We start from the raw sequence: 20529 nt of genomic DNA on the forward strand, positions 1-20529 counted from the left end.
AGACTAAACCTGACATGACATGAATAGCTGACTACAGTGGCATTAACGACGGTGAGGATCTCGCACTGTGCATGGGGGAACCTGGAAACTAAATACTGAAGGAAAGGTGATTAGTGATGGAGTGCAGCTGAGGGGGAAAGCACAGGTGAAGTGAGTGAACTAATGATCAAGAGTGACAGGGCAAGGGAAACCAAAGTAAAACATGATAAAACCAAAAACTAAAAACATAACAAAAACAACCGATGTCACAGATTGTGATTTAACTTTAATCTACATAACATTTATAATCCCAATTCCATAAAAGTTGGTATGGTGGTGCTCAGTCCTCTGAGCTGAGTTGTAATAACAAGATGGATGGTCCCTCACCTCTTAAGTCCAGGGGACACAACATCCATAATTTCCATTTTAAATTAACTTCGGCTCAAAAAGATCAGGTTTACATCTGGCTTCTTCTCTCCATGACAGAGCTTTGACCTGCATTTGTGGATGGCACGTGAACAGAAAATAAGACAATAATTGCTGGAAGTGTTTTTGAGTCCATGTAGTGATTTTCATAACCGAATCAAGCTGTTTTTAATGCAGTGTTGTCAAAGGGCCCAAAAATGGCAGACATCCAATATTACTTTGCCATGTCTCTGGCACGCGGATATGTCCCCAAATTCTCAGAATATTTTAATATTATCAATTACCGTAGATGATGGAATGTTCAGATATTTTGAAAAGTTAAGATGAGGAACATTTTTCAAAAATTCCTTTACAAGTTGTTGATGATAACAAAGTCGTTGCAGACTGCTGAACCTCTGTCCATCTTTACTTCTTAGAGACTCAGCCTCCCGCAGGTGCTCTCTTCTATATCCAGTCATGATATTAATCTGTTGCTAGTTAACCTAATTAGTTGTGAGATGTTCTTCCAGCTTTTTCCTGTAACTACATCTTAGAATCTAATTGTTTTGTAACCAACGTCACAATCTATTTTTAGACATTTTTAAGTCATCTTTTAAGCCAATCAAAGATGAGCTAATATTTTCATAGAATAGTAAAATGTCTCACTTTTAACATTTTATAAGAGAACATACATTTTACACAGCATCTTATCCTTTTTGTAAAAGTTTGTTCATATAAGTAGATGTTGCTCTCAGAAGGATCTACACATTGATCTATTTACTGGCTGATTAGCTAGTGTTGACCCTCTGATAATTGCACAGTCGACTGCACCGTTTTCACAATGCATTTGGGAAATTTCCACATTCGGTCGGTTTAAGAAAACATTGCCACATTGGTGTGTGTTAACTTGAATTGAATATTGCTGCCGCACTTAAAACTGTTTTGCAATGATACTGCTTCCTTTATAGGTTGATTTCTTGTTTTACCTTTAAAGTTAGATGAAAACTGATCTATTAAATTCTACTTGCTATAACTGGTTACGTCAGTGTTGTTTAAAACACACCTCGCACTCATCTTAGCCTTCTCAGCTTTGTAGATTGCGATTGACATAAAGATAACACCTTTGTTTTATCTACGATTTACTGAATTAGCGCTTCAAATTAGATCTTTTCACTGGGTTCATTATACTCTGAAGCATGTTGTTTCTGATTGTTCCTTATATACTGTCCCATATACATTATCATATTTGCTCGGACACATGCAAGGTCCTTTTGTCTTTGAATTTTGTGTTTAGGCTTATGTGACGTTGTTTGAAAGTGTTTTATCCTACTGCATGTGTTTTCGGACCCCATTGTAAATTAGATCCCACATCTCAAGCAAAAAGATATGAAAGGAGCAAATCACTTAAAATGGCCCCCTCTATTTGAAAGTAAAAATGTGCTGGGAAATCAAGCACAGCTGTAACTTCTTTTTTGTCTCTGTTGAATGGTTGTGGAACTCCACCTAGTGGATGAAGAAAACTAACTGGCCAAAGTGTGTACCGATTTTTATAGAATGATATCAGTAAATGTTCCATGATTATGGCTTTAACTTCATCCCTGATGCATCATTCTCTTTAGAAGAGTTGGAAGATATCATCAGATCAAAAATTAGATCACAACATTTTCTTGAAATTTTGCTTATTAAAACTTTCCCTTCATGCTCCTAACCTTCTCTAAATTATGGTTTTTCAATTTGTCGGGGAAAACACCAACATCCTGTCAACATGCAACGTGCACATCTCACTGAACTTTGACTCTATATATTATGTCAGTATATGAGAAGCTGCCAGATGCTGAACATGATGTACTGTGTCTCAACACAGTGTGAGCCTAATGCAACGGCTGTCACAGTCATGTTTCCCCACATCCCGTCTCATCTTGTATGCTTGCGTTCACCTTTTTTCAAAAAGTTTTGTAACTAAAAGTAAACAGCACTCAGAATGTGTGACAATATGATGAGAGGAAGCGAGAGAGGGAGGACTTTTCACTTCTGCTTTTTATATAACAAAAAGGTATTTAAAGCATGATACAGAATCATTTTGATAGATAGAGCTAGATAGATAGATACTTTATTGATCCCGAAGGTAATTTTGCTTAAGCTTTTTACTTTCATGCGCTGATATTTCCTTTTTTTACACCATTTCACTTGTCCACATATTGTTGCCTCTACAGTGTTGCAGGTTTAATTTAAACTATGGAAAGGTGGATTCTGATTATTCTTACAATAATGTCAGGTAAGCAAAGCCATTGTTTAAGTAATGTATAGCAAATCATGATTGTTTGTGATGATCATCTGTTGTATTTTTGTCCAAAAGGTGTCTGGGGTGGAGATTGGAAGGTGACTCTTGAAAACCAGTGTGCTGTAAGAGGGACGTCAGTTGTTTTAAAATGCGAGTACGACTACCCCTTTGGGAATATTGTCACTTTTGTAAGCTGGTTTAAAGTCCAGCAAGAATTGAACTTACTTCCCCTGTCTGACCTTCCATCACCATCAAACCACTTTACATACATTGGCAACTACCGGGGTGACTGCAAGCTGAATGTCAATAATGTCCAACCTGCTGATGAAGGAGAATATGCTTTTGGTTTTAAAGCAACATTTGGCAACTTTAAAAGTCAAAGAGCTTATTTGTCTGTGAAAGGTAATGATGACACAAGAGTAGAAAAATCTTCACGTCTCACAAATGAAAATGACTGCAGTAAAGGATTATGTGTTTCTGTCTCCATATCAGAGCTGACCACTGTTGTGCAGCCGAGCACTGTGACAGAGGGAGGCACTGTCAGGCTGACCTGTTCGTCAGGTTGTCCTCAACCTGTGGTGACTGTCTTGTTGAAAGATGGACAACTTGTTTTGCGTCCAGACTTCCAGGCCAGAATAGAAGATGCTGGGAGGTACTACTGTGTGGGGTTGTTCGGACAAGAGGCGGTTAGATCTGCTTCCGTGGTCTTGAAAGTTCATTGTAAGTATGTGATACTCAAAAAATATCATCAAGCTCAACTTGTCGCTCCGCTCCAGTTCACTGTGCAGCTGGCAGTGACATTATTCAAATCCCATTGCAAATTTGGTTTATTGTTTTCATTCAAACTATAGCAAAGAAAGGAAATGGTTCCAGTTTGGTCACAGAACAGCATCTGAAAATTTCTGTGGCCTTTCCAAATGATTATGCACAATTTTGCTGGTGCTTTTGGATCAGTAGTGGCTTGTTTGGAATTCTGGTAGATGACTCTTCAGCAGGGAAAAATGCTCCTTACTTTCTACTTTAAGTAGAAGCATGCCCTGGTATCCTCGTAAGGGCAAGCTGACATACTAGAAATTAATACAATTCTGATTACAGAACAAAAAACATTAAAAAGATATTCTGTTTTGTTTTGAAATCTTCTCTTGGGTGATACCTGAGTGGATACCAGTAGACAAACACACAGTAGATTGATGTCTTACCCACATAACATTGCTGAGCCAAAGTGGGTTACACCAAAACAGGTGAAAAAAATGTCTATATTTTTGCCTCTTACAGCTATCTACTCAAACCAGATGTAACTTGACTATTCAGTTATGGCGGTCTCTTTGATCATAATTCATTTCTGTGTTTACACCTCCCCATCCTCTCTCAAACAGACGCTCCCAAGAAAGTAAATCTGACGATGAGCCCATCAGAGGACATCATCAAAGGAGGCACGGTTGCTTTCACCTGCAGCAGTGATGCCAACCCTCCTGTGACACAAAGTGGATACAGCCTGTACAGGGATGGAGAGTTTATCAGTTTGGGGCAGAATCACATCATCTCCGACATCCAGCCGAGCCACAGCGGACGGTACCACTGCCGGGCCTGGAACGGAATCAGCTGGAGAGGAAGCAGCTTGATCAACTCAGCAGAGATTATCCTCGATGTCCAGTGTGAGTAGGCAGAGAAGTCTGCTTTTTTTTAATTTAATTGCTTCTTTTTTTTTATATATTTTGGAATATATCTGTTATCACATGCAATATTTGGACCTTTGTTTTTCTCAGACCACCCGGTGAACATTTCGGTATCAGTGGATCCACAACCAGTTGTTGAGGGCAACGATGTAAATCTGACCTGCAGCAGCACTGCTAACCCTGCGGCAGATAACTACACCTGGTATAAGAGGACAGAAACCCTCATCTCCAGCTCCCTGGTCCAGGTGGGTTCAGGACAGGTGCTGTCACTTCCCTCTATGGGGGCGTCCCACACTGGTTTCTACGTCTGCCACGTCAGGAACAGTCTGGGAGAAAACAACTCAACTGAGGTGATGCTGGACATGAAAGAAAAGCAGCACGGTTTGTGCCACTTATTTACACATTCAGACCAGATGGACTATTCATCATGTCCTCATAAGAAAAGAATCAAATAACTCATTTTAATCAGCCACGGCTGCAACTTGAACTTTATTACATGTTTCCAGTCTAACGTGACTGTGTTTCTCCTCAGGCAGCCATCCAGTCCTAGTCTTAGCTGGAATTGTAATCCCTCTCTTTATGATGTTAATAATAGTGCTGCTTTTGTTCTGGTGAGTCAGTGAATGATGGTGAAAGCTAATATGCCCTTTGTACCTTTAGTTGTTGTTTGACACATCACGTATGATTTCATTGTCTCAGCATCTCTTTTTCCACTTGTTGCACAATTTTCTTAAGTGTGACTGGTTACGTTTCATTCTTTTAAGCATTTGGCACTTTTTTTCTGTCTTTTTCTTTTTAGTCTTTTCAAAAAGAGACAGCAGGCCAGTCCAGACACAAAAGTAAGTACATCTAAATTCACATCATTTGACTGTTTTATGGCGTAAGCTGTCAGTGACACAAGAACTAAGGGGAACTGGGAGGGGTGTGCCACACAGGCATATAATTAGTGCTTCTAATCAGGGAACATCTTGACTTAGCTTTTCCGCCTAGGTTTTGCTTGCTCTGAACATTCTTTTGTACTTGATCTTAATAATTTAATATTAAATCTGAAACTTTACTAAACCTGAAACACTACTCATGAGTTCTGTTGTCATATTCTCTCCAGCAGACTGACTTCAATGGCAGAGGGTCCAGTTCTGAAGATCCATATGACAACGTTTATGCCAACGTTCACATGTTTCCCTCCTCTCCTCTGCCTGTCGCTACAGCTTCGCAGAGGGACCAACACCATGATGTAAATATTGTACACAGACAGGACTGTTCAAGATAACACTCACAGCACAAACACCCATGAATAGTCTAATCTCTTTCTTTTCTCTCAGGCTCCCAAATCTTATGAGGAGGAGGTTACCTACTCCACAGTCACCATCAAACCAAAAAAACAGCATCCTCCATGGCACATGAACAACAGTGGAGTATCACATGACTCCCGGTAGGTCAAATGACAAAAGTTACAAAATACTACATTAAATATTGTATAATAACAGCAGAAGGTTTAAGCTCTTAAAATGTATTTAAGCTTCTAGTTTCTTCAGATAAAAAAACTTTGGTGGACAGTTTTGAAGTTTTCCAGTAAAACCCTCAGCTTCAGACTCTTCGGGTCTGAATAGAATAAGATATTAAATATGTCGTACAAATTGGTCTTAATATCAAGTTTGGAATACTGGAATCAAACTTAAACACACACTGTGTTAAAGAAACATTACTTCAAAGGGCACAATCTTGACTGTCAAAAGTGAACAAACAAGCCATGGTTCCTGTAAGCCGCACAGAACTTAAATGCTGCTGTTGTCACTTATCACACAAACACATACAAAAATAAATGCAGGGGAACTGTTTCACTTGAGTTTTAAAATGTGTCTTTTTCTTTCTCAGGTCAAAAGTGAGCAAGGCTGACAGTTCAGTGATCTATGCCACGGTAACTAAATCCAGCTGAGGTTTCTCATCCTGTCACATGTTGTCTTTCAGTTAAAATACTTAGTCGGTATTTCAGAGGGATTCAATGTTGACCTTCATGCAGTACTGGCTTTTAAAAGTGTTGCTGTTCTTCATATCATTCCTTTATTTCTATTTCGTATTTATGTCTATTTATGATGCCATTTTGTAATGTGTGTTATAACGTTACCTTTTAGTTTACCTGCTATAAGTTCTGTATACTGAAGCTGGTCTTGAAAAACATTAATACTGATTCCTGTGATGTATCTGGAATACTTGCATTATTGCTCTGTACTATAGTCTTGACTGTGAATATGCTAAACTTATCAAAAAAATATTTTTTTTACAGAGTCAAAGTTGTTTATAGAAAGGTTTTATTTTCATACGACTCTCACTGCAACAACTTACATTTCACAATATGTATTTCCCATGTACACAGAATAGCTATAAAACATACATTAATTAAAGTGATGGTGGAACCTTTAAATGAATTTAAATAAATCATCCATACAGATTTTGAATGAGTCTCTTGTTCATGCTATTTAAACTACAACGACCTCTGTTTGTTTCAGGTGTTTCTTGGTAGTGAGTTTGTTGCATTCACATCCGTCATTTATTCAGGGTCAGCATACACATTCAGCAATAAGTACGTGACTTTTTTCATATTGTATGGTGCCTCTGGTCGGCTTTGTTTTTTAACAGAATGAAACATTTCTCTGATGATGTATGAATGTAACGGCTTCTTAAAGTAATTCACAATAGGCTTTTTGTGTGTCAAGGACGAGTAAGTGAGAAACAATCCAAAACGTTGTGTTTTTTGGCCTGTGTTAAATATGACTGTAGGGATTATTGCACATTTCATAAATATATATACATACACACTCATCAGTTAATGTGAGGTGAGGCATTTAACTTTTGAAAATTGAAAGTCCCACGCAGAAGCGGTGAGGTCTAAATTGGATGAGAACATGATTGTAGTTGTCATTGCACTCTACAGGCATCTGTAACATCAACAGAAACAAGAAACTGACTGCTATTTACAACAAGGAAAAAAATGATTGGAATACGAACATCACCCTCATCAGTTTAAGCAGGATTAGATATTCTGTAGATGATATACTGCATGTTGTGTGGATAATCATTCTTATTTTCTACAGACAAACTACAGCATGTAAAAAGATGAGGAATGCATCAAATAAGCACAAGTTTCAGTTGTACAAGAAAATGGCATCCTTACTGCTTTGTAACTTAAGAAAAAAAAAGTTATCCGATAATATTCTTAAAATGATTAGCGCTGCTAAGTAATCTATCACTTCAGATGTCACGTTGTCTGCATGACATCTGGACTGACTAAAAGAAATGACAGCAGGAATTCCACACACAAACAAAGTGACTTATGTGAAGCAATTTGATAAAAATGTCCCCCAAAAAAAAAGAGTCTCCTGAAACAGAAAGTGTAGACTGTGACGACTCACAGGAGGCATCAGCTTGACCTCAGCTGATTACGTATAACTGCAATATTTGTTATTTGCTTGTTTAGCTCAAGCCACGTTGGTTATTTCTGACTCAACTGGGGACATCTCCGAAAAATGATCCCATACATCCAACATTAAAATCCAGTATAGTGATATCGACAACATTTCACTTTTTTACAATATTTCTCCATAACTTTGTCGTAACAATGCTTGTACATTTCCCTCTCATCTCTTTACGGAAGAGTTTTGAACTTCACACGGTATTGGGAGAAGTAGGTAAATTCTCAGTAAAAAAAGAAAGAAAGAAAAAAGGTTTCGTGAGAACAGAAATTGAAAGCCATGTCAAAAAGGGAGAGATCACAGCTTTTCATCCTCCTGTCACAATATCATCAACAGGAACTGTCCACACTGTTGCCCAAGTGTAGGAAGTGTGTGGGTGGGTAGTCATGGATGCAGGAATCTCATGTTCGTGCCATTTTGTGAACACCTGCTAAGTTCTGATAATTCTGGAGAAAGACAAGAGCATATTTCAAGATTTGAAAATGATTTATTTGATGTGAGCTAGTGTAAGGAGAGACTAGCATTCTCTCTGCTGTAAATGCTGACATTTTACATTTACTGACTGCTTGTATTTTTATATCGAAGCTTCCGTAATTAGTAGCACAAAACCTTTCTGATGACTGCTGTCATCAAATACAAGATGAGCTGTGATGAAACAGTAAAATGTCTCACTGTCAACTTTTGGCACATTTTCTATCTTCTATTATGAAGAACACAAATATTCTGAAAGTTCTGCTCTATTTACATTTTACACCGCATCCCAACCTTTTGGAATGAGGCTTCAACAAAAAAAGTGCACAGACTCTCACCCTCATGGCTGTTGATATCCATGGCAGAAATCGGGACACTCGGGTGTAGACACCGGGTTTCTTGGCCATAGCGCAGCCCGTCCCCCAGCTCACCACTCCCAGCAGACGATAGCGATTGGCCTTAGACAAGCAGTCGGCTGCCACAAACGGACCACCGCTGTCTCCCTGAGTTCACAGAGGGTTACAGCAGTTCAGACTCATCGAGTATCGAACAAGTAATTGCTGAACAGGACACTTACACAATGAGATGATGAGAAATTCTATTTTCATCATTTGAAATCCAGTAACATCAACACAACTTAGATATACAAACTCTGACCTGACAGGCATCAGTGCCTCCTTTCTCATAACCAGCACAGAACATGCTGCTGGTGATCTGGCTGTCGTAGTAATCAGGAGCATTGCAGACAGCATCAGAGATGATGGGGACGTTTGCCTCCTGGAGAACATCTGCCAGATGATCTGTAAGGCAGTTTGATCAAAAAGAGTTGATATTTTCACAAAAAAATAAGTATCACAACATCAGTATTCATCAGCTGTTTTTAAGCAGTTATCATGACTCTTTGCAAGTACATTTATGTAGTTTAATATTGGTGTTGATGCACATGATGCATTCAAATACATAAAGATAAATCTGTATATCATGAAGTTGAGAAATATAAATATGTGAATTTCATCAAAAAAGTCAAGAAATCACCAACAAAAACAGCTTTGCAGTGTATAACAAGACGGTTGTCGTGAAATGATGACTCACCATAGTATCCTACGTTCCCCAAGCCTGTCACTGTTCCCATCTGTCCGTCTATCAGTCTTTGACCGTATGCTGGCAGACAGATAGGCTGGATATATTCTACAACCACACAAACAAACATTCATAACATCATCAACCTTCTTAGTATTTAAACCTTTTTTTCTCCTATTCCTGGCCAAATGCCCTGGTGTACCACTCACCATTGGCCTGTACAACAGATTTAAGATCAGGATACTAATCTGGCTTTGGTAACCACATCAAGATGGATCACATTGCTGATTATAAACTCACATGCACGTTCGGTTAACTTTTGTTCTCTTGATTGAGATTAAGTGTGAGTGTGTTTGTGTTTGTGTATGGTGTCTTCGTGTCAGTATTAGTCCAATGATGTAGTGGGTGTACTCTACTTCTCTCACTGAGTCTGTCTGCTGGTATAGTCTCTGCCCCTCCCATGTCCCTGAATAGGATAAAGCAACTATAGAAAATAAGTGGATGGATCTTTGCCTGCCTATTGCAAACCTGCTGTTTGAATTGTTCTCAGATTTATCAATACATTGCTATATTTATAGTTGCTTTTGTAGTTACATGTTTCAAACGCTAGATGTCAGGCACAATCCATTGAAATGATGCTTTGTCTTTTACATAGTATCACATAGCCATGACAATAGTGCATTGTATCCGCAACAGTAGTAAACAGTCACTAAAGTCTTGCTACTCATGATCAGTATATATTACAGACGTAGCGCAGAATGAGTCACAGAAGTTGAAGTAAATCATCATGTATTCAAATGTGCACAGACATCGGTAACCACATGCTCTCATGCTACTGCGTGTCTTACCATTAAATGTCAGAGGTTGGGTGAGGGCCAGAACAGCAATGTCCCTGCTGTTGTCATCAATGTTGGGAACTACAAAGGGCAGGTAGCTGCTGTGGTAGACAATGGTCTTCACCTCCGCCACGTTAGCATTGACTGGTTTGTTGTAGATGGAGCCCAAAAGTACACGCCAGCGGTTAACAAAGCGATAGCGCCTGGCATGGGAAAAGTTTAAAAAAAGGGACATTGTGATGTCTTATGCACATTTTGCTTTCCATTTGTTTCCTAAGCTCCCCCCACACACAAACATATACATTCATACATAAACATCAACATACTAAACTTCAGCAACATGTCGCACTTACTCTGGGAAGCAGTGGGCTGCAGAAACAATCCAGCGGTTTGAGATGATGGATCCTCCACACTGATGAACGCCATCATACTGTAAGCTGACCTGCCAGGGCCAGTTGCCTTGCCTTGCATCCACACCACCAACTATACGATCTGCTGCAAAACTACGCCTGCCACAGTCTGCAAAAGAACGGAAGGAGAAAGAGAAGACATGTTTAAAATATTCAAGAAGATGTATCATAGTAACTGTACAGAGAGAAAAAAATATAAGAAAAAAAATATAGTACTAGTTTTAAAAAGTTGGCAATCAAAGGAGAAAAATGTTCAATAAATTAATATGAGACTAGCACAAAGCATAACTGTAGGCTGTGAGGAAAGCACAATACAGAAGTGTAAGATACACAAATACCACAGTGTACTGCTCAGGAGGATACAAGCCAGCATGCAAACAAAGATGAGAAGTTGGTGAGAGGTATCAACGTATGAAGTATGTCAGATGGAATGAGTGCGGGGTTGATATCTTACCTTGGCACAGCAGTGTGAGAACCTCCCTGCTCCCACAGTCACTGAAACAAAGACAGACAACATTAGTAACAGCCTGCCTGAGAAAAGAAAACATCCCAATTGAAGTTAGTGTTCAGCTGTCCTCAACGTTAACCAAGTAGGTGGTTATCAGGTGTTAGTTACCATGGGTACAACGAGTCTTTGATTTTCTTTCCGTAGCTGAGCTCTTCCTGTCTGACACAGAAGAATTCTCCACCATCACCGCTGGCCTCTGGTACTGATGTGACCGAGTAATTCACAACACTGAAACAAACACACAATTTAGTCCTGTATTATGTAGAGCAACAGCTATTTTCAGACAAAGGAAAATTAGCATTAATGGCTTCATCAATCTTGTAAAGTGATGCCATCATTTCATTACTACATTAATGTTTCTTACAGACAAACTGTTGTCCCCTGTCAAGGTGTTAAGCTGTACATATAAACGCAAAGTGGAAAAAAAAACGCTTGAGTGCTGCAAGTAATAAAGGCTGGAAAAAACACAGAGTAGAAAAGTTTGGATAGGGCAATTATTTATCCATTTGATAACATTATTTGTTCAAATTCTGAAAAAAGGCTGATCGCATAACAAATCAGAGGCACCGTAACTTTTTGTGCTTATCTGTTAATGGGACCTCCTGCACTTCAAACCTGCACAGCGATGAACGTGATGTGTAAACATTAACTGATCTGACTAAGTAAGATTGTGACCTTTTGCAAAAGCAATCCCAGTTCTATTTAATAAAGTTCTATCTAATCTAATCAAATCTAATCTAAATCCAACACATTCAGTTGCAGTCAGAATAATGGAAAGCAAAATATCTCTGAAAAAGTCTTATGCCATGTTAAAACAATAAAATCTAACAATGAGTCATCTCACCTGACAAATCCAACTTCTTCACAGCTGATGCTAGCTAGAAGTTCATTGGCTGAGGAGGAGCACACCTGACGCCACCTCCTCTGGGCCGAGTCGAAGACTCTGAGACGCTGGTCAGGTGAATTTACCTGGACTTCAGGGAGAGATAAGAGCTACACTGTTTCAAAAACACTGGAACAATAATACACACCTCTGGAAGATCATTTGAATTCAGTTAGTTAAATGTGGTTTGTCATCTTGTACCAACAGATTCACAAAAATCAACAAGTCTCCAGTAACTCACCATCATAGAGTCCTGTGTCTTCCTCCATTGTGCAAAATGTAACTACAGGAATGTAATTAAAAAAAAATAGGTCAGCTAGATCTGTGAGAGCAACTGATGGCTGACTTTTTCAAACACTTGATAGTGATATTGAATACACACATAAAAAAAAATATGAAAAACAACAGATAACGGTCATCATGTATTTGACAAACGTATGTGTTTATGTGAACTGTGTGTGAAAGCAATGTGGCCTGACCTACGGCCCAGACAGCAGCTCCTATGGCTCCCAGGGTCATCACTGTCACACACACCCCGACCACCCGCCAGGGGGTCAATACGCAGGTCAGAGAGATCCCCCTGCTCCCTACATTCAGACACACACGTGCACGTGCATGCATAAGTCCAAACAAAGTCATTTCATAGTAAGCACACACAATCATTATCAGAATAAAAATGTGCATTGCAGCCTTGTTGAACATTATTTAATAAACCAACGGGCACATTTGGCTGAAGACAAGACTGAGATGGTGAAATCCACAGAGCAAACATTAAAAAGTTAAATAAAGGTTTGCAGTTGCAGATATATATTTGTGCATTCAAACAAAATTATATGAAAAACAAGATCAGACTGTTTAATTTGGAATCTTTTTTTTTTTTTTTTTTAGCTCCCAAGCCACCCTTCAGCAAACATCAGTGAGGGGACTGGTTTCAGCTCACCGCCCCGATGCGAGAGGCACTCTGCTCATTTCCTGGCACAAACTGAAAAGTACAAATGATACCGATTCGATCAATAGTCTAAAGTCTAGCATTTCTCCACAATGCAAGAACAAACTCTTAAAACTAGGATACAGTGCCATGCCTGTCCCATGTGCACATACAGAGTGCACCTGCATCCAGATGTTATCTCTGTGCCCTTTTCTGCCACTGCTACTGCTTTGTGGCATGTTTCTCATTTTTAACTTTATGTTTTTCACTGTTCTCATGTATGATCAACACTAATAACTTAATCTATTAAGCCATGCTTGAACATAGATTCACATGTCTGATTGTCACATGTCTCACATAGAAAAAGGACAGTAGATGGTACAGAGCCAGTTATGTTTTAGTTCTATTTGTTATAGAGAAAAAATAGAGAAAAAAAGTGCACACTCCTTTTTGAATGTGATCTGTCAGTTTGCCACACGAGGCCTTTATCAGTCATCACACATCGGCTCCTATCACTTCGCACCACCTTCTATTCGCACAAAGCATTGTATAACATTATTACGGTTAAAGCAACAACGTAGACAATAGCCGGCGACTGAGGTTACACCTAATACAGAGACATTAAATCAGAACTCATCTTAACTGCAAGTTTTTGCCGTCATGCAGTCAGATCTATCTTTAAAAGTCCGCTGTTAGCTGAACTGACTCAACATTCTGGTATCTGGTCAAAACACAACTTGACATCCTCTTTTCAGAACAATCATTTAGAGCCCACATCAATTAAATATGTTGTGTTGCACAACTTTCTGTCCATTGATTTCTTAAAGCCTTAATGCTGCATTTTCTCAAATAAGCGTTAACATTGCAGCTGCGCTTGTGAAGGTGTGGCGATAAGGCTCCACATGGTGGGATTTACAGGAGTTCACCACCCCTGCTGGGGAAACCCTCCATACTCACTTTTACATTCCAAGAGGCAGTTGAAAAATGCTTTTAAAAGAAGAAAGAAGGGTCTGTCTTTGCTTATTCAAATATAATTTAGTCATTTCTGGTTATCAATAGCAATGAATCCAACCCAAGTTTGATAAAGGAGGACCTGCATCTTCACATTATCCTGCTATTCTTTTGTGGTAAATATGGGCTATTCTAGCTGGTCTACATTCTTTTGTCACTTCCACTTTCCTGCAATATCAAAATAATTTCACCGCTAATGGCGCTGCTCTCCAATGTTTCTTTTGACAGTAATCTTTAAGCCAATTGGCCCATCGTCACTGTTCCTTAAATATCCAGGTATCCTCAGTGCAATTAGTGCAACCCTTCTCCAACCATCTCCTCCTCTATAAGGTGTCTCAATTCTATCAGCCATCTACTAACTCTGTCACCAGTGGTAAAGTCTGTAGTATGACCTAATGATTTCTGTACACCAGCAGAATCAATCTGGATCAAAACAGCTGAAGCAGTTCTGTTTTAAGTAAAGTGCAAAGGTTCCTGGGACTAAATGTGCTAAACGTAAGAGACATACCCCAAAAGACTAGACAAAGTTTCGACTTTTGGTTGATTAATACTTATGTAGACTCAAATTTTCAGTCCCTTGGTTTGCACCTATTTCGAACGATTTGCATTTTCAAAGAGGTGGATGTGTTGGTTTCAACAACTGATAAAAGCCCTCCAAAAATCCATTTTAATTCTGGGTAGGAAGGCAACAAAAGAGGTGAATACTTTTTCAAGGACGTCTACACTGTTTGCTGACGTTATGTCTGCTTTCTGTAATCCACAGCGCACGAGACTGTAAAAGAGGCCATAATCTGTGTGCCAGGAGGCAACTGGAGATAATTTCCCTGTTGAACCAAACAAACCAAAGAAAACACTCTACATGAGTAGTTTATTTCCAGACTGTTAAACTTTTTCACTACCTTCAAAAAACAATTAAAAAGGAATCTAAATCAGACAGTCAAGGGCCAGTTAACACCCTAAATACCTAGCTTTACTTATTTCTACTTGTCTTAGATAAGTGCACCCTTGATCTGTCAAATAAAACAACCAGTGTTTTATTGTGCTGCTGCTTAGAACCAAGGTGGCCCAATTTCTATCTTGCGGTCACGAAACATGATAGTTGTGGAGACCTTCTAGCCCAGTGACCTTAAACTCCTTCTCAGTCTTTTCACATCCGCTCCTCCCCACCACACCACAGAGTGTCCCTGATCAACTGTACATCCACAATGACAGCATTTCCCTAAAAACACCCTACCTTTTGTTGCCTCCCTCTGTGCCCATTTCTCTGCTTTCTCCAGCCTCCTCTATGGGCCTCAAATCTACTCCTCCTCCCTTTCCGTACCTGTACTCTCTCCAAACAGCAAGTCGGCATAATAATGGTGATATTGTTCTTTGAAACGGTTTGGGTTCCCCCTGTTACTCAGAGATGTGTGGGGGGTGAAGGGGCTATGCTTGATCGAGTGGACATAAACAGCGTTTTTCACATTGATACTGTTATCAGCCTAAAATCAAGAACAAAGTGTTCCATCACATTCTCCGAGACAACCAGCTCAGATCACTCAAGCTGTGAAAAATGACTGCCAGCAGAGAGACCCCAGCGTCACCTAGACTGCAAAATCAGGTATGCACAGACAGCTCCAAAGATATAAATCAACCAATGGAATACAGAACTGAGACAACCAACCAACCAACATGTGTCTGTTCCTCTACCTGCCCAGTAAGCTCAGCTATTTCCAGTTTCACGCCAAACCAATCCACTTCATTTTCAAAGCTACTAGGCATCAGCTAAGAAAAGATTTCTTGTCCATGCAGCTGGAGGAACAGCACATATAACAGAGGAATTATGACATGATGTTATAGTAGGGGTGGGAGGAGAGAGCCCCACCTGCCAACAAAATCATGGCATCAACATCTACTTGCAAGATAAATCGCATTAGACAGGGACTGACCTCATATTATATTATGTATATATAATGTATTACAGTACTGAAAAATGCTGAATGATAATAAAATATATATATATATATATATATATATGTCATATTATTATAATATGACAACTTGTTCTGAGTCTACTGCTTTACCACAACCTGTCCCTCTCACCTTAACCCCAGCACATACACCCACCCACCTTGTTCCCACATGGCAGAACAGAACAAGCAATCTTTTGTGTGTATTTGTACGCGTGTATTCATTTCTGTATTCATTAGAAATAACTGGAGTAAAACATGCCAATAAGCACACTTCTATAGTAAAAGCTGATCCAAAGTTGAGTGGCCAGGCGTCCTGCTTTGTGCAGGACTGCACAACATTCTTATCCCTTGTTCCTTGTCCCAACAAACTGATTGCAAATCCTACATTTTCACTCGGTCTATTTTTCAAAAATAACATTTTTTTTATGATTCAGCTTAGATCCAATGTGCTGTAAAAGAAAGCGGGGGGCTTCTAGAGAAGGGGTCGAACGTAAATAAAAAAAACACACGTGGGTCAGGTTATTTTGTTCTGTCTTTGCTGCCAAGCTGAATGCCTGAACCCAAAGGTTTCACAACACAGCATTGTTTTCTAATTATATGATCAATGTTAGACACTTTGCCTGTCAGAGATAAATCTGGAGAGGCAACACAATTACTGCTTAGACAAGACAGATTTTGGTGGACTATGATGGAAACTACAACTAAGAAAAGCAAATCTAACTACAAGCTAGAGTAGCTTTACACTGGCACACAGGGGAGAATACAACATGAAGCAACACAGTACAAGTCCCACAAGAAACCTGTGGCTCAAAAAGAGCTCCAACCATCCATGATTCACTTCTTCCTGGAACCTAAGGACAAATGCCAGACACGTAACAAAAGCTGAGATAATCTGCATTTAGATTATCTGACTGTGGGACAAAGCTAGTAGCAGTCATTTCATGATAATCTCTCCTGAATCACAGTAGATTTAGTTATCTTTTAAGTTTAGACTGTCATTCATATATACATTTTAGATCTTTGCAGAGGCCCAGAGTACATCCTGGACAGCTCAAGAAACTATTTATTTTTCCAGACTTTCTCTGAGCTCTTAACAATAACAGACAAACGTGCATTATTGACAAATACGGTGTCATAATCCCTAAATTTTTCATTTCACAATGCTGCCCAATATTAGGGCTTGTTGCTGTGGTTTGCTGCTACTGTAGTAAATGATATGTGACCAAACCACAACCACTGTGCATAAATACATTTAGTTTACACCCCTTGTTCGTCATCCCTCTTTTCCACTCTAGTGCCTCGCTGCTGGTTAAAAAGAACCGTGTGTACCACAGAAAACTTTCCCCCTCGTGCCAAACTGAAAAAAGAAAAGGATACGTTTATTAAGAAAAACAATACCTGTTGTTATTGTTAGTGATTTTTTTATGGTAAGGGAAATATTTACTGATCTAAAAAAAAAAAACATTTTTCCAGGTGTTTCTGAGGCTTATGTGTTTGGAAATATATTCCTAAAGGAAAGACAAAAACTTTCTTTGTCAGAAATCTTTCCACCGAGAGCTTCTGTAGCATTCACTTATCTGACAAAAAAATCACAGCTAGATGCTCTGGCAAACTTTTTTGCAGAGCATTTAATCACATCTCACACCCTTTGTCAGCAGATAGTTCACACAGTTGTCGTGGGGATAAATCTGTTCATTTTTAGCCCTTTTGTTTGCTTCAAGAAAGCTAAATTGTTCTCTGATTTTGAAATATGGGCGTGAATGACAACATGTAACCTTTGTGTACACCAGGCTGATGTTTCACTGAACTCCTTACCTTCTTCTTACCTCACTGCACAAAATCATATCTACATCCATATTAGCTTTTGTCCCTTTAGCAGCTCTCACCTTCACACTTTTGGTAGATACATGTATTCTTTTATCATCTGCTTCACCAAAAAAATGGGTTCTGAGCTTTATTCAACATGAGGTGTGTCCAATTTAAATAGAAAAAGGATTAGAAGGGTTTTTCTCAATTGAATGCTGAGATAGAGCCCATGAGCAGCCCAAAGCTGAACTAGGCGTGGAACCACATAAGTGGCACCAAGCAAAGATAATAGTACACACACAAAGAGTTGAAGTCAGAGCAGAAGTTTTGACTCATAACTGCAGTGGTTGTCATGACGAGAAAAGTAAAAAATAAACACAATCACGCTGTGCAGTGAAGATTTATATGTGCAGGAGCATTAATCAGCGTTTCTCTGCTTGACTCAAACGTGTGCGGTGCGTGAGTCACAATTAGGGTAAACACAGATTGCTTCTGAAAATAAGCGGTGATCCGCTTGATCTTAGCTCAGACATAAACAGAATTAGGCCCACCATATGTATCGCTCTGAAGCTCAACCGTTTCTTTCCTGTAATTACACACACTGAAAACACAGCGTGATTCACTGCACTCTGGGTGGATCCTTTCAGTCATGCGACAGAAACGAACAAAACCCAGACACAGGGATCTCAGAGACCTGTTGACAACAACAGCAGAGGATGTGGAAATGCTCTTTTGGCTGAAGACAACTTCATCAGTGGAGAGACCTCTGGCTTAATTCTGCAGGCACTTCATTTGTTCCCTGATATAAGGTAAACTACAGCATTTACATATTTATGTGGTAATAACAGCTAAAGGTTTAATGTGTTAGATATTGGTTGAAGCGTTATCTCATCAATTCAAAAAGTCCACGTAGGTTTTCAGGGCAACGGCAGTTTGTGACCGGTCAGCATGTGTCTGTACACACTGCCAGCAGAGAATCCCACTTCACGCACACAGGTCAAGTGCTTTGTTGCAACAGCAGAAACGCAGCAAGTGGTCTGATCGTTCCCTCAATGATAGCCTTTATATCACTTGCAGCAGACCAGTAGGCGAGCAATAAAGCTGCAAAACGTCTGGCCAACACCTCAACGTCACTCTGCGTTTCAGCTAATCAGAATGACAAGTGTTCCTCTTAACGCTGGGTTGCACTGATGCTGATGGGACTGTGTTGGAACAGAGGTGGTAAACCTGATATTTACAGCCACATGGTTAGATTGAGTTACGATTGCCAAGAGAGTGTGTTGTTGTTGCTGTAAATATGATGTTTTGTACCCTGGAGTAAAGGACTACGGTTATTTGTGCTCCAGTTACTCTATTTGATTTAGGACTTGTTGGATGAGAAAAATATGACAACCGGGACCAGCATAAGCCGTCCAAGCTGAAAAACAAACATCAAAAATAAATCCAGGGAACATCACACAGACAGCCAAGCAGTTTTGAGCACGCCAGTTAATTTTTAACTGTAAAGTGAGCTGATGTCTGCACACAAATGCAGAAAACTGGAAGCGTGAGCAGCAGCATGACCTGCACAGCACTTTTAATCTGTGCATGTAATGTATGTTTGTGGGCAAACTGGGCAAAAGAGAACAAAAACAAGGTTGCTTGTTCTATGCACACTCACCCATCTTCCCCTCTGCTACAACTTTCTCAGCGTACATCTGTGCGATGTAGACAGCAACAGCAGACAAAGATGAGGGTAGCTTACGTTCCTCTTTCCTTCCCTCTCAGAATGAACACACTGGCCAGGTGTTCTGATCCCTGGCAGCCCCTTTGCCTGTTAATCAAATGAAAAATAGTCCACATTGCAGGTCACATTTTCCGACTACACCATTTTTGCTTCAGGTGGTACATTCATTCAACAGTTTTTACAAATGTCAGTTACATTGTTGTTTCAGTGCACCTTAAAATGCAGACAGGATAAACACAATATTTGAGAGCAGCTGCTTTCACATTGTGTTAAGTTATTTTTTCCCAAACACACACAGGCCCAGTCTCTCAGATCAACTAACATGTTCTGATGGTGTAAGTGATCGTGTTCGAATAGGAAAACTAAGCATAACACACCACTTTAAACAACATAAATACTAGCTAGACTTCATAATCCTAAAATTACAATCAGAGTCCCATGTGAGCAAGCACATACAAAACTAAAACACACTTACAAAGTGATGGAGGCCTCTAATTTCTAAGGTTAATAATTGCAGGGACACAGTCGGCCTATGTTACTCTAAGCTAATAATTATAACTGTCTGGCGACAGACAAGGTTGAATTGTTTCAAAATTCAAATGGAAATGATGAAATATAGTTTCTACAGCTTCTTCGTTGTCTATTTTTTTTAACCATGGTTATATCCCTTTAGACCAACTTGCAAGCTATGAAATTATTTTAACTTAAAACAGATTTGCTCGAGTTTCCTTCCAGCGCTTGACTCACCTGTCGTCCTTTTTAACAGGTGAAGCTGTGGTTTTCCGCTTTGGACAAACACTGAAATGGTTTTAAGAAGGCTAACGCTTTAAAAGAAACATTTACAAAAAATAAAAATAAAAATAAAACAAGCAAGCAGTTTTGTACAGAACGATATTTCAGTTTATACGCCACCAGATAAATCCCGGTTTCAGTGAATCCTCTCTTCCTCTGTTCACAGGTTACTGACCCCAAAGAAAAAGGAAAGAAAAAAAAAGTGAAGCAAAGTTTCCTGCCACCGTTTCATCCGTTTCTATCAACCAAAACCACCAACGCCTGCTTCTAATCTAAAAGAGAGCAACATTTGGAAGACTATAGAGTATTAAGTCA

General features: G+C 39.4%; 2 protein-coding genes across 4 annotated transcripts; one reads left to right on the top strand and one right to left on the bottom strand.

Moving 5' to 3' along the window:
* The first annotated feature begins 2974 nt into the window (after positions 1 to 2974).
* Positions 2975 to 6433, top strand: LOC140316979 (B-cell receptor CD22-like). The gene is made up of 9 exons (XM_072395061.1): positions 2975 to 3018; positions 3084 to 3385; positions 4042 to 4320; positions 4432 to 4722; positions 4874 to 4952; positions 5141 to 5180; positions 5447 to 5575; positions 5664 to 5773; positions 6217 to 6433. The coding sequence occupies exons 1-9, from the start codon at positions 2975 to 2977 to the stop codon at positions 6275 to 6277; spliced, it is 1335 nt and encodes a 444-aa protein (XP_072251162.1). The 3' UTR covers positions 6278 to 6433.
* Positions 6434 to 6637: 204 nt separating this feature from the next.
* Positions 6638 to 20381, bottom strand: hpn (hepsin). 3 transcript variants are annotated; one of them, XM_072394731.1, is made up of 13 exons: positions 20170 to 20381; positions 19357 to 19509; positions 12479 to 12586; positions 12241 to 12282; positions 11961 to 12090; positions 11225 to 11344; positions 11063 to 11103; positions 10552 to 10717; positions 10211 to 10401; positions 9375 to 9470; positions 8940 to 9082; positions 8621 to 8785; positions 6638 to 8257 (listed from the first exon to the last, which is right to left on the bottom strand). In XM_072394731.1, the coding sequence occupies exons 2-13, from the start codon at positions 19391 to 19393 to the stop codon at positions 8213 to 8215; spliced, it is 1284 nt and encodes a 427-aa protein (XP_072250832.1). In that variant the 5' UTR covers positions 19394 to 19509; positions 20170 to 20381; the 3' UTR covers positions 6638 to 8212. The 3 variants fall into 3 exon arrangements, with proteins under 3 accessions (XP_072250832.1, XP_072250833.1, XP_072250831.1); XM_072394732.1 differs by lacking the exons at positions 19357 to 19509; positions 20170 to 20381 and adding an exon at positions 15628 to 15646; XM_072394730.1 differs by lacking the exons at positions 19357 to 19509; positions 20170 to 20381 and having other exon boundaries at positions 12479 to 12806.
* Between the last annotated feature and the right edge of the window lie 148 nt (positions 20382 to 20529).

The sequence above is a fragment of the Leuresthes tenuis genome, unplaced genomic scaffold (assembly GCF_036924035.1).
Source record: "Leuresthes tenuis unplaced genomic scaffold, fLeuTen1.0.hap1 SCAF_10, whole genome shotgun sequence".
NCBI classification, from domain to species: Eukaryota; Metazoa; Chordata; class Actinopteri; order Atheriniformes; family Atherinopsidae; genus Leuresthes; species Leuresthes tenuis.